Source organism: Rutilus rutilus, assembly GCF_951802725.1.
Source record: "Rutilus rutilus genome assembly, chromosome: 11".
Classification (NCBI taxonomy): Eukaryota; Metazoa; Chordata; class Actinopteri; order Cypriniformes; family Leuciscidae; genus Rutilus; species Rutilus rutilus.
In genome coordinates this window covers 32,926,065-32,941,310 of record NC_140216.1, presented here as the reverse complement: position 1 = coordinate 32,941,310, position 15,246 = coordinate 32,926,065, and the positions used below count along the sequence as shown (strand labels likewise).

General features: G+C 40.1%; 1 protein-coding gene across 2 annotated transcripts in view; it reads right to left on the bottom strand.

The window, feature by feature from the left end:
• erf (Ets2 repressor factor) overlaps window positions 1-15,246 on the bottom strand; it is a 29,731-nt gene extending 14,485 nt beyond the window's left edge. Inside the window, exon 1 of one of the 2 annotated variants that reach the window (XM_084423507.1) lies at window positions 14,683-15,246. In XM_084423507.1, the coding sequence (XP_084279633.1) occupies window positions 14,683-14,704 (22 nt within the window). In that variant the 5' untranslated portion in view covers window positions 14,705-15,246. The remainder of the gene's footprint in view (window positions 1-14,682) is intronic. The other variant, XM_084423508.1, reaches the window with a different exon arrangement.

The window sequence follows — 15,246 nt, the reverse complement described above, 5'->3', positions numbered from 1 at the left end:
AAAACATAACAGGGCTGATTACAATAAACACAACTTTAATGTTCATTGGTGTGGATCGACAATAAGGACTGCCCAATGGCCTGTGGTCAGCATGAACGATGCAAGAGTTGACAGAACTGTCACTGTCCCCATCGGGCCAAGGCGGCATCGTCACGAAAGTTTATCATTTGCACGTTTTTAAGCCCTGCCAATTTAAATATTCAAGCGCGAGAAGACGCAAAAGACAACTTAATTCGGTACTCGCACGCTGTGTGAGAAGTTGTGTGTGCACAACACACACATGCCCAGAAACCAAGCCGCATCTCAGAAAACACACGAATACTGAATGAAGTTCTCTTTCAAGTCTTTTTGCACTTGAACGGACAAATTCACACAAAATTGTTCAAATCTCGTCTTGGCGAGTTTCCTAGTTGGCTTAAGTGAACGTTAACCGTTAATTGAAACAGTGAATTGAAAACACTCACTTTGCTCCGCACCGTTATGAATGCCCGTGCGGCTGTGGGCGTTTTACTTTAGTTTTCGAACTAGCGAATTAAAAGCGAGGTGCAAAAGAGTGGATCGCCTGTGACTGACTGCATTCGTCGTCTGACTGTATGCACCGAGCCGTGACGGTTCGAGGTGAACACATGTACCGCAACACCCCTACTATGCAGTGTTATTTTACATTTGATTACTTGAAAACTACTGTTAGACCTAGCCTATCTGAAAAACACTTTATTTTGTATCTCTATTGTATTTATTTGTGCTATTGCCTGTTGTTTGATTTTTTTTGCTCTTATTTTATTACTTAAAATAACTTTCAATAACAACTTCACTTAAAACTTTTACATTTATATTAGTTAGACTTAGTTTTTGCAGTTGTATCGAAATTTGAATAGATAGTGAAATTTCACTGGTGTGTATTGTTGGTGTCAACCTTATTTATTCACAATACAAGGTAACATGGGTCAAAAACAAAACTATTTTCTTTTACTTGCGGACCAGTAGAAATAATATTTAGCATTGAGCCCTGTATTGTTCTCATTCTTGAGATTGAATGTGATCACTGTCAAGATTCTGTCAAGATCTGTGATCACACCAAGCAGAAAAAGGTGATCCGTGAACAACAGACAGACAGACAGAGAAAGGGAAGTATATGGAGAGAGCGAGTTAACCAGAAGGAGAGAACAAACACTCAGGTTGAGAAGAGAGGATCAAAGCGTTGGCCAGTCATCTGTAGATGTGCAGTGCTAGCCTGCAGCCCTCACATGATCGCCGCCATGCACTCTTACATAACAAGCTGTGTGTGTGTTTGTCTGCCCACAACACAGTCATGCCTTCTCTTGCTAACCCTGATGGTAGAGGTTCAGGGTTGTTGCCCCTAAACAGGCAGAAGACAGGCACGTAAATCCCTATGCTTCATCTCTTTCACTTCCATACCAAAAAAACAACAACAACCTTTCGGATCCATTTGAGCTGGCGGCGCTAACTGGAGAAGGTGTGCTGATACTCTGCTGGTTAATCTCTAGTTACCAAGTGAAGGGTCAGGCCAACGGTGTGAGTTTCTTGGGGACATTGACGAGATGCAGAAAGAGGCAGAGTAACTGTCTGAAAGTGGATGAATGATACATAAATTAAGCAAACCAATGGATTTTTGCTTACACCAATCGACTTCAGTAAGTCATAATGAAATTAATTAGGCATTCAGTTGTTCAGTTCATTGGTACAACTAGTTTAGGCGCTTCCAAATGAATTTGATTGATTTTCCATTGATGCTAATAAAGGGCCGCCGCCACAACGCAAAGGTTTACAGTTGCACAAATGGACACTAGTTTAGTGTAAAGACGTAGGCTGGCTTATACACTAACATTAAAATCCATTTGTTACTGGAAACACTTTTTTGATTGCAAATATTCACCAAATGTGTCACCAGATATCACATTAATATCACTGCACAGGTTCAGTAAATAAGCATGCTCAACAGCATTCAAAACTGAACCGGTGTGGTAGCAAGGTAAACACTGCGACAGCTTTAATTTAGGATGTGTTTGTTGACATGCAGCACAACTAGCTCATTTGACTGAACAATAATACATTCCTGCATGCTGCGAGCGACAGGCTTTGTTATCACTTTAACTGTAAATAAATCAAGGTTGATTGATCACAGAAAGCTATTTCCATCAGGGCCACCGCTGAAGTACACAGACGCATGGCGACATGCAAACGAAATTGAAAAGCAGTGACAGAAATGCAGTGAGCAACGGGTTTACACAGAGCGCAGCATCTCTACAATAAAAGAGAGTTAATTCAGAGTTGACAGACACAAACTAAATTGTCAATATTAAAATAGCATTTTAAATAAATAAATAAAACATTAAAAACAGAACCATTCAAGTATGTTGGTTTTTTACATTAAGTGGGTGTTAAGTTTATTAAAGTGACAAACAATAATTTATTAAACAAATTTTTAATTAAATTTTATTTATTTTTAAAAAAATGCATTTAAATAATTCTATTATATTTAAATTTAACAAATCTAAGCTGATGCTGTAAACTATATGGGGAGCACTTAATTATATATTACTATACTATTAAAGGTTACAATTAACAACAGAGCCCAAATTATTAAATTCAGTTGCTATTTTTTTTTTTTTTGATATAATAAACACCCAAAAAAAAAAAAAAAAAAAACATGTACTGTAAATTACACATAAGGCAGGTTTTGAATTAACTTCTAAATCTAATTATAAAGTTAATTTTCTACTCCAATTCATTTTTGAAATAGAATTATTTACACAGTGGCTGCCATAACTTGTGACAAATTTATTTAAACATACATTAAATAATCAAGACATTACTAACAGGTTAAGTAAATTTAATGAATAGGATAATACAGTGCATATACAAAATTCTTCTCTCTAGAGTTAATTTCTCTTGCGAACTAACCTGCTGTCGACAATAAATGCCTGAGGTAAATGTAACGCTACATGAGATATTATTCTCAAGCTGGTTTATTGGTATCTTTCCGCAGTTGAAACATTGGTTGAAAGATGTAAACATACAGATAAGATGGTATCTTCCTCTTCTTTTGTGCTTTTTACTGATAGCAAACAGCATTACATTACCTTGCGCGCCCCCTTCTGGACTGGAGTGTGGATCGCCTGTTACTGAATGTATTCGTCGTGCGACCATGCACCGAACCGTGACGTCCGTATCGTATGGACATAATACATGTACCGTTACACCTACTCTATAATGTATACTTTTTGTACAAGTGCTAATACAAGTGCTGTATTACTTTACATTTTATTACAGTTTCTGTACCTGAATACCTGAAAATCAGTATCTTTGTTCAGTTGTATTAGAGCGATTGCTAATTTGTTCTAATTACTGTTTACTTGACTTTAATCATGCTTGAAATTTATTAGTTCTAGTTGTTTTTGCTATGGTATTATTAAACCATAGGCAACAGTTCATTGTGTAAGTGTTCTTTAGCCTGTTGATTTTTTGTTCATGGTAGTCAGCTACAATGAAATGTTTAGCAATGAGACTTAGAAGAATAAATGTGAATGATTTATTTATTATTTTTTTGTTTTACCTTATTGGAATCGAAATTAGGAATGGATAAGCAGAATTGGATTTTTTTTAATTCAAACAATACCTAACCCTATTAATATAAAAACGGTACGACAGCATCTACCTGCTGGAAAACCGTTAAAGCATCTGCATTTTTCCACAAGACCGTAGACTACACTAACACAGCAGTATGAAAATTATGCAACAAGCACCCTGTGCCAACAGTCTACATTATAGTCACAATACAGATAATCTGTCTCCTTGATCTTAAGTGTGTGTGATATTGCGCACTTGGACAGGTGTTTTGGGAACACTTTAACCTAAATACGAGAGAACTGAGGGCAAAAGGGATCAAGTGTTTGATTTCATTTACACGCGTTATCCTCTGCGTAACGCGAGGTCATTTAGCCACCCATGTAACATCGTGTGGGTATTTCCCACCCAGGCAGAAGCTGAAGTGTACCTTGTGTCCCAAACGCCGTCGCCAAGGAGGAGCCATTAGCCATGTCTAATACTTTCACAGCTGTGGCTCCGTAAGCTAAACATCTAGTAGCTGTTATTTTCATGTCTACAATCTTCATGTCAACACCAGAGAGACCAAAAACTCCAGTTACCGGCACAAGGCGGTGGAGACAGCGCTCCAGATGTCCGGGACGCCACAGTGCGACGGCCAACTCTGCCCAGACAGAAACCAGACGCGTCACAGGGGAGTTCCTCGTAGGGATATGATTAAATCAACCATAAATGGTCAGGCAGGGTGCATTTCTGGGCCAATTTTCCTGCTATGTGAGGACTGCCGAGCATGAGGAGCAGCCTGCGACGGCCGTCTGCCAAACAATCCTTACCAACAGGCCTGTGCAGGTCTCCTGAACTGCTCGTGCACTCGCTAACCAGGCCAGCGAGTATCACCAAAAACCTTTCTGAAACATTAGCCTACATCATGTACCTCATATGACACACACACACACACACACAAATTCAGCTGAGAAGCATGTCAATTCAATATGTAAGATGAACATAATACCTGCATTTTTCACTTTTCTGAGGACTACTATACAGTTTTCTGCATGTGCACTGTTCCAAAACTTGCTTGATATTTGAAATTTAAGCTGGTTATGAAACATGAACAGTATTATCTCTATAAAATCAACACTTTAACTGTACAAAAGTTCAATGTCAGTCAAGCATTCATTTGGATTTGCTATAAAAAGCAAATGTTTAAATACTCAAGTGTACAAAAGTGCAAAAGCTTATGGCCTGATGTTCGATCCGTTGTACATGTAAACATGATATTCTCACAGTGTTGCTAATATCATTAACAAACAGTAAAACAAAGTTTAGTTTCAGTTTTATTTTTTAATTATCATTAATGATTTTGAATGAATGAATGAATTTAGACTAAATACATTTCCATGTACCAGAAACGGGTACATTTAAATGACCACAATTTAATGTTATTTTTTGATACACAATTTTAAACCTTTCCAAGCAGTGTGAGAAATTTCAGTTTTACTTCCAAACATTGATATTTATTATATGAAATAATTATGTGCCTGCCTATGCTTGATGCAACCTCTTAAGAGTTCAAGAATTTAAGAGTACAGGATAATCAATATGAAACCTAAGTTGGTCCACATTATTCCTCAAAGAAAACAAAAAGATAAATCCCTCCAATAAAAGATATTAAAACCATGATTTACTAGAGCAAAAAAAAGTTAAAAAGAAGCAGAAAACATCAACCTCTCAGTTCACTGGTAATGTGAAATCTCCACGATTTAATCTTAAAAGTCTCCCAGCCATCATGTTCTCTTCATCAGAGTGTTAAATCACACACTCCAGTGGCCTTCGCTCAGGCAGCCGAGCAAAAGTCATTAGGATCGCCGAGGTTGCAAGGGTGATAGTGGCATTACGTTTTATCAGCAAGACGTGGGTTTCTAATATCTTATCACAGTGAAGCTTTCATCCTGGATTTATCTCCTGCAGGGAGCCACTTCTACATGAACTTTTAACCGATTTCTTTTCCTTCCCCCACTTCTGTTCGCACTTAGTCATGGGCACAAAAGATCAATCAGAGGAAAACCAGTGCAGATCTGCTTGATTTTTCCGGGTCCAGATACCGGTTCTAGATAAGGGGACCCCCCCACCCCACACACACACCCAAAAAACCCTGATAAGACATCTATGCCACAAAGATCAACCTAGATGTTTTTAATGCTGCCTCTACATAGGTGGATGTTCTTTCTTGTCCACCCAAAAAATCTGCCCTCAATTACTCACCCTTATTTCATTCCAAACCTGAAGAAAAAAGGAAGACTTTTTGAAGAACGTTTGACTTTTATTGTATGGACATTTCAAAATATATATATTTTTTGGGGTCCACAGAAGAAAAGGTCTAATATGTTTGGAATAAAACGAGGGCGAGTAATTGATGACTGGATTTTAATTTTTGGGTGAAACCTCCCCTTTAAATCTGAGATGCTCTAAACCAGCAACACTGTGCATGGTAATGCTAAAGTGAACCTCAGCCTTCTGGTCTTAGAGGGCAGGTGGAAGTCAGCCAGATTGAATCTGGCTACAATCATCAAGCTCAGCGTTTTCTCCTTGATGCTCAAAGCTCATTCAGAGCAGCTAATTTTAACTGCCATCACCCTGCCTATGCCAGATTATACAGGGTTGGGCAGGACTGACCAGGAGAACTCTTCTCAAGAGTGGCCGAAAACAGCAACACAAACTTAAACTGACTTAGCTGAGCAATAAACTTGGTTTGCGTCTGTCTCGCCCGTTCACTATTATTGGCCTGTTCAGAAGACAGCTCACTAAATTCTCTACGGTGTTCCCTCCTAGTTGTGGGCTTTGATTCTGATTCTTCCTCATCCAGTTGTCGGAGATCATTGTTCTATTACTGGCATTTCCACGTGGCTGCAACTTGCGATAGACGCCGTACTTACCCCTTGCAGCAATGCAAAACCTTGCAAGTTTTTGTCGTGCTGAAAACGAGGCGTATTCGCTGGTGAACCCTGCAATTTCCATGATGCCGAAAACAGGATTTAAGACAATTCTGCAGCAACAATGTCTAAAATATAGCATTTAACACAAAGCTCAGCTACTTGTTGCAACATGTTTGAAGACATTCTCAGTTGATGACCCTATTGTGAGATTTACCTTTCAATTGGGGGATGGGTATTCAACTGATATGCAAAATCAGTTGAGTTACCTAATGTTGACTCATAGATATACTAAAAAAAAATAGTTGTCATAACAGCATCATTCAAACCTTGAGTGCCTTATTTGAAGTAGCGGGTGGAGCCAGCATTGAAGTAAACCTAAGCTTGCATTTTGCCAATGATGCAACGTCTGATAAAGTGAAACGGCAATGTGATTGTCTGATTTCAAGCCCTGGCACCCTGCTGAGAGCTGTGATTGGTCCACATCAACAGCAAGAAAGCACTATTAAACCCAAAGGCTGACTAGGAGACAGTCATCTGGGCCCCAGGTGATTCTCTAGATTGTATGTGTGTGTGACCTGGCTGAGAAGCGTGTGTGTGTGTGTGTTGTGGAATGTCTAAAGAAAAGCGAACGAGTGTGAGAGTGTGGCAGACAGGAGACTAGGTGTCTGAATATCTCCATGGGGACCCTGGAGGCAACGTTTGGTGCGTTCAACCTCCCCCATTAACGACCAACCACAGCAGGCAACGACTACGACTTGCATCTTAACTTTATAGTCAACATGAAAATGACATTTGCAAACAATTTTACTTACAAAATATTCAAAAATTAAGGCAAACCTGCTCAAAAAGTAGCTGGGTGAGAGCAATACATCTGTCCTTGAAAGAAGATGCATTGACATTTTTACTGTGCTAACTGTCAAAAGAGAGGAAGAACAGCATGATCATTTGAGAATCAACTCTTAATGTCAAATCTAAAAAGAAAAAAATCTATATAAGCTAGTCAACCTCACCAATTGACTAGCCATCTCTTACAGCTTAAGTTAAAAAATGTATGTACAGAACAATCAAGCACATTAAGACCAGGAGTGCGTATTTAGAAAAGTAAATAGGAGTCGATTTTGATTTCATGTTGACTTTAATTCCACTTTCCACCTCCATATCAGTGTGTAGAATTACGTAGTTTCCTAGACACTATTTCGAAGAGTACAACAATGACTGTAGAGCATTGCGCACTCGACGCCGATGCCACCCATCTGGAATTAAGAACGAGCAAGAACGTAAGATCACAAAAGAGATCAAGCACATGATGGAGTGGAAAAAGAGGTGGTGGTGGTGTGGGGCAGAGAACGAGAAGTCAATAGATTGCCTCTTTTCAAGTTCTGTGTTGTGGTTAGGTCTCTAGACTCAGTCTTCACTTTCATTTTCCTCCAAAGACGAACGCACATGCACACACACAGTTGCTGGCGGCACACGGCGTGGCTCCAGCTGTGGGATTAGAACGCCGTCTCCACGGTCGCTCCTTGTTTTCTCTCCCACCCCGGGCCAAGACTGCAGCACCAGAAACCCTCGCCAATCCTTTCCCTCGCTGCTAATGGGCCTTTCATTTACAAGCTTTCCATTAGCACACAGACATCAGGCCTCCGCAAACTATGCATAGCCACATGTCAGTCACAGTCACTAGCTCTCGACGAAGTTAGAATTAGGCTAAATGTCCCATTGAGGCCGGCACGACTTTATAGGGCGTTCTACTTGAAACCACATGGTTTAAGGGTCTGGAAATCACCTAAGCACCATGAGACATCAGAATGCCACTGAAAATGTTCGCTTCGCAAATAATTTCGCCTTTTAATACTCTAATTTCCACTGTTCTGCAAAAGTGGCTGAAAGTTCCACCGCCACATTCAGTGGCCTACACGGAATCAGAAACCCACTGACAGGTTCTGAAAGCACTCTCTCCTCCACGCAGACCTCCGTGACTCAGATCAGGAGCCCAAGACCGAACCTGCGTAGTATGTAGTATCAATCATGATCACTGTCTCTCTTCCTTCTCTGTCTCTATTCCCAGCCATACTGCACCGGCACTGGATCCTGCCTGCAAAAATAAATTGGTTGCATAAAAATAAAAGTGGGAGCGAGTCAAAGTGGCGTCACCACAAAGATGGCAGCTCAAGAGACGGAGAGAGCGCGCAACTGTGAGAATTAGGAACGTGTGTGTGTGCCTCCTCCTTGAGCGTAGGCTGGTGTGTGTGTGTGTGCGTGTGTGTGTGTGTGTGTGTGTAATGCAACACAGACAGCAGCCATTAAAGTGGAATGTGGGGGGTCTGGGCCCCACTAATAAACTATGTGCTGCATATACACACACACACAAAACCCACACTTCAACCGTGACTTCTTGTCTTCATTACAACCATATTACGGGAATGGGGTGCGCCACTGTCACAAAATCACTCTGATTTATATTTGTGACAAAAATAATACATACAAAAACAATAGTTTACACAATACAGGAATATAATCTATAGAAGAAAAAAAAATATATATATATATATATACAAAAGCTGGATTGGGGAAGTTACTTTGAAACTGTGACCAAACTACAAGCTGGACCTCTGGAAAACGTAGCTCACTGCAAACTATGAAGAAACAGCTACATTACAGCTATTAAGGGGAACCGCTTTTTATATATACCAATAAAATGATCAATTCGGCAATGATCAATCACTCACCCTCAAGTTTCAAACCTGTGTGAGTTTCTTCTGTTGAACACAAAAGAAGATATTTTAAAGAATGTTGGTTATCAAACAATTGACGGCAGCCATTGACTTCCACGGTATTTTTTTCTACTATGGAAGTCAATGGGGTTCATCAAATGTCTGGTTACTGACATTCTTCAAAATATCTTTGTGTTCAACAGAAGAAAGAAATTCATGCAGGTTTGAAACGACTTGAGGGTGAGTAAATGACAGAGTTTTCATTTTTAAGTGATATTAATATTCTGTACAAAAAAAAGAGAGCATGAAACAAGGATTTGCACAGGAACTGTATCATATGTAACTAGCTCATTGAAATGAACAATCCAAAAATACTGATTCACTACAATAAATTGATTTTTGCAATCATTCAAATGAGATAGAGATTGGACAAATGTCTTTGATTATTAGCCATAGTTTGTGTGTCTGCAGTGTGCAATATAAGTGACACAAAACCCAGATTTGGAGCATTTTCTGACAGCAACAACAAATTTTCCCAACCTAGTAACCCAGCAATTTCTTTTTTGCCTCGTTCTTCCTTTTCAGATAGTTCAAAACTGAAAATAAACTTTTGAATGCTCCCTAACACCTCACAACATTCCTCACCATAAGCCTGGGCACAAACTCCAAAGGGGAATGCTCTTGAAAATGTCAGGGAAAGTATACACATCACAAACTCACAAATTGTTACATGAGCGTGACCACACACACACACACACACACCAAAAGGACAGCCAAAGCCACACGCTCACACAGACAAACACACACGGGGGGAAAACTGTCAGCCACAGTCTCGACAAAACCTCAGAGTTCCCACCAAACCGTGGTCGCCACTAGACACAACACTCCACAAGTTGGTTGAGCTCAAACCTCGGTTGCAACCTGTGCTTGGCACAAAGATCCAGCTGCACGGCATAAGAAACATGGGCACCTGAGGTTTGAAATGCAGATTAAAGAAAGGTGTGCTGTTAGATGACCTGAACTTTACGCCAACTGAGTACAGAAACAAGGAAAGCGAGGAAGTCGTATGAGCTGATCACACCATTACAAACCATGTTGCTCATCATAAGATCCAACCCTGTATTTCAAGAAAACTAGCCTGAATCAGACTGAGAATGCTATTGATCTGAGACTACAGACAGGAAAGCAAACGAGACTGACTCTGAAAAGATAAAAGAAGAGATATGTCCAGCCCTTTTGAACTAAAATGAGATTCAGGTCACAGTGATTGGATCCATCTTTCCATGCCAGAAAATGCCTTGGACAAACCCAATGGGATTTCCTATGACAACAGGCGCACATGACAAGCTTTCCTACTATGCGATATTTTAAGCAGAACTTTTAGGACAGAGGTTTGTATGTAACTAACTTTAGCACTGGCAGAATTCACTCTTATGCAAATGGAAAAAAATAGGGGGGTGGGGGGGGGGGGGTCTAAAGATGCAATAAGAAAGGTCCAAATCATCTGGTAGTTCATATCTACACTTCACTTCTGTTTCTCTAAATATTCTGAAAAGGTAGCTCAAGGGAGAAAGTAAATTAACATATGCCACTATAGGACAGGTCTAACCCTAGTATATGAGTCTCGCTGTGCAGCTGGTTGGAGGTTTGTCTATACATGTTTCCAGGAAAAAACACAGGCCAGGAAACACAGCCAATCTGCAGAGCCGCATAAAACACATTAACCAATCGAATGCACACTTCCTGAGTGACTCTAGACAGTCTAAATCATACAAGTAAGCAAGCCTGATTACATGATATGTTAACTTAAAAAGTAAGATCAATTGTCTGCAAAGAATCTCATGTCAAAACATTTGAAACAGAGAAACAAAAGGTTTCTCCATACTGGACGGTTTGTTATGGAAAAGCTGTATTTAAAAAACTGAAGGGTTTGGGATGAATTTAGTACAGCAATAACTGCTACATATCTCACTAGCTGGGTTTCCATCCAAACGTGAAGCGAATCTTTTCAAAGTTTGCAAAAACAAAAACAACATGCGAATTAGGTGCGTTTCCATCAAGTTGTTTAAGCGGATGACGTGGTATTGTTAACCTAGTAACCAACATTAAATAAAACACCATCAGGGGAAACTGTAGTGATGTGTCGTTCCTGAACAAGTCAATAATACGTCAAGTAGTCACTTGCTGAATGTTATTTTGATGCGTGTGTGCGTGCAATCAGGTGTGATGACATTACCTCACCGGCCACCGCTCTCGATTCGTCGCACGCACATACAGAGGGCAACACATTAACATACAGTCACTGCATGGAGTGCGTGTGGTTGAGCAGAGTGGCGAAAAGATCATCCTTAATATCAGGTCAAAAAACAAGATGAGTAACAAATGCGAATATGGTTGCACTTTAAAAACAGACAACAAAGGCAGAACGTAGAATTTGTACGGTAAAACTATCATATTGAGGAGGGATATGACAACCTTTAACAACCTTATACATGTGTTCTGTTTTAAGTGTGATTTGCTTGGAATGGTGTCATTTTGGATGGTTAAATATAAATAAAATGTTCAATACACGTGTAATAGTGTTTGATGGTTTTACTTAGCCTATACGTTTTTGTTTTTTTTTACCTATTATTACTGAGCTGAGCCAAATGATCCGGTTCCCTAAAATGAGCCGAAATTCCCATCATGACGAAACAGCCGATTAGTCACGTGGGTTTAATGTTCGCTACGTCAGAATTTATTCGGCAAATGTGTTTCCATCTCCCATTATTCGCATTAACTCTTTTTCGCACAAGTTAAAACCCATCTCAAGCTAGCGTAAAAACTTTTTTGCGAATCAAGGGATTTTTTTTTCTTGAATTTTGACGTTTCCGATGCAATACTTACAATGCGCATAATAACAGGGTGATGGAAACATAGCTACTGACTACTACTTATGCTAACACAGTGGGGGAAAAAAGCAAAAAACTATATGCAAAAAAACATCCAAATAGTTCCTCACAAAAAAGAAACTCCCATGGCATGTTCTTGCCAATGGAACATTGAATCATACCTTGCAGCGAAAGAGAAATTATACACCAACACCTACGCTCAGCCACCCTGACCCAGACCCTCCTTTGAAAAAATAATAGCACCCACCGCCACCCTCCCAAAGCGCTGGCTAATTGCCCATGTGGGTCCCTTAAACTTCATACACTGAAAGAGACAACAGAGAGCCCGGTTCCAGATGTGAGACCCACATGTGGCAAACTGTTGATATAATGAATAACGCAATTGGAAAAGGCACCAAAAATAGGCCACTTATTGGCCTACAAGGCAGACAGACAGATACCGTGCTTAGCTGGGCAAGAGTTGACGCCAAACAGAGTGCCAAAGTGCAATCAACTGATGCAACTGTGTATCTTTTTGCATAAACCCTAGTCAGGAGCACGTTGGAACTTTAGCAGCAGAGGATTAAATACAATGTAAACTGTTTTTCTGTGATCTAGGCCAAAATATGTTACAGAAAATACTAAAATAACAGTAAAAAAACACACAAAAAAACTCAAACTTGATCACAGCAGAATGGCAGTGACTTTATACCATGACAATACTATTAACCGGCAGGTAAAATAGCTGGTTTAGGTGACTACTTAATCCCTTGGGTGGCAAAGTAGCTATTCAAAAGAAAGGGGCCGATCTCATCGCTCCAACACAAAGCCTAGGTGACCTGGGCGGGGAACACCTTGCCTAAAAAGAATCATTTGATACGGCACAAAGACTAATTCCGTTTGTACAAACTATTTTTACCTACTGTTTAAGCAAAGTCTAATCTTAAACTAAAGGGTTGGGTGATGGTCAAAATGAATTAATGTACCTCACCTACAAGTTGGGAATATTTACCCATGATGCACTTCAATGATCAATGAAACCAACTAAAGACAGCTAAGATTGGATACTTTCTGTTACCTTTAAAATCCCAATCTGTTTGGAGTTGACATGAGTTAGTAAGCGTGCGCGGAACCCCACCTCTGCACGCCTACACGAAAACGCAGACTTGCGTCCCAGACACGACGCACAACATGGAAAACTTCTACCATACCATAAGAAGGGTTACTTTATACTGCAGACCAAATGAGGGGGAGGACGAATGGAAGAATTAGCTAATGGTTTAATGCATAAGACCACGACTTCAGCGTTGGTGGAGCTCAGACACCCAACAGAGGCTGAACTGACATGAACTGGCAGCATTTTTCCATACAAACAGATGAATATTAACCAGATTATTATGAATCAAGTGGTTGTAAGGCACGGATTACAAAGCATGACTAAGTTACCACAACCGGTTTTATTCTACAGTTTTAAGATAATAGATGAGCAAGTGAGGGTATTACAGCTACTCAGATGAGTTGGTATAAAAACTGGCATCAACTCAATATCTTCACCTAGCAGTAACTTGAGCTGAAATCTTTGACATGTTATTTATACATCAGCCTACATACTGTAAAATCTAAAGTTTTGTTATGTCCCTGCCTATTTAAGGGTTACAGAAGTGTTTAGCTTTTCAAACAACCAGATCAAGCAAAGTAAAAGTGATTGTCAGCTTAACCAAAACGAGCCTCCATACAAAGTAAACAAAGAAAAGTAGTACTTATTTAACGACATGGAGGCAAGTAAAGCATTCATATGAAGTTTAACTTTACCCGTTTAGACACAACGCTCTATAAATGAACACAACACAACAGTAAACACAAACAAAGCAGAAATGTGAAATATCTTGTGTAAAATCCTCCAGCACACACAGAGAGGCGCTGTGATGGGATGCCACTTTCTCAGGGCCAAATGGCTGAAAGTTGCTCGCAAATGGTGGATGCCATACTGGATCAACACAAGCGGCTATAAAGCCATTTTAAACACCTTTACATTTTATCCATAACGCGTAAAACACCTGGAAGCGTGATAAATATGTTTATTATGTGAATCACATCTAAATCAGCCCAGACTGTCACAGTTGGGACGGCTCAAAAGTTGTGAAAACTCGTGTGTTGCCAAATATCGATTTGAATCCCTATATGCCTATTTTCGGGTAAGCTAAAAAGACAGAATGACAGCTAGACGAAGAAAACTGTAAAATGTCCTACAATGCCAACACAAAACAGACGACTTATCAAAAACTCATTAAAACTAACTTTGTCAACTAGCTAACTTAACGTTACCTGGTTCTGCTTACTATCAACTTTACAAGCCTTTCAAAACAAAACTGTATCGCATACTTTTACACTTGTCCGAGTTAAGTCGTTTTAAATACGAATATCACAAACACATCACCTAATCTAAAGAGAATTAGCGGGATGCATATGCAGGGAGAAACTCACCTAAAAACGACAAACAACTCACTAAAATTGGTATTAGCCTCTTGGTTTTCTTAACACAGCAATCTAAAGTTGGATTAAATAGACCTGGTGTTGTTGTTGTGTGGGAAAACTTACCCGTATCGCCCGGGGTCTTCATGTTGGAGAGTATAGCCGCTTCGTTAGCAGTCGAGCTAACTGAGAAAGAGAGTGAGTGAGAAAGATAGAGAGAGAGATGAAATGAACTTCTTCCTCTCGGTGAGCTCAGGATCGCACACAAAACTCCTCTGTAAACTTTTCCTCCTCAAATCCAGCCCCTTCGCTCGTCCTCCCCCGGTTTGTTTGGAGTTTTCGTGTTTTGTTTTTCCTCCCCAACGTGGAGGACGTTGTTGCCTTGTGGCCGGACAGACTCGCTCTTTCACGGTCAGATATCGGAGCGCGTCGTGCCGATGGAGGAGGACCGTGTCCGTGCTGAACTCCCGATTACTTCATACACGCTTCGAAGTTGCATATTCAAGCCTTTACGTTGAAACACGAGGCGAAGCAGACAAAATCAAAACAAACGAGAAGGCAGAAATGCCCGATCCACTTTTCTCCCTCTCTTTCCACGGACTTTTTCTTTTTCCACTCACTCCGTGCAACTCTCTCTCTCTCTCTCTCTCCCGTCTGCCCCCTCCTCCTCCTCTTCTATCGGGGTGTCGT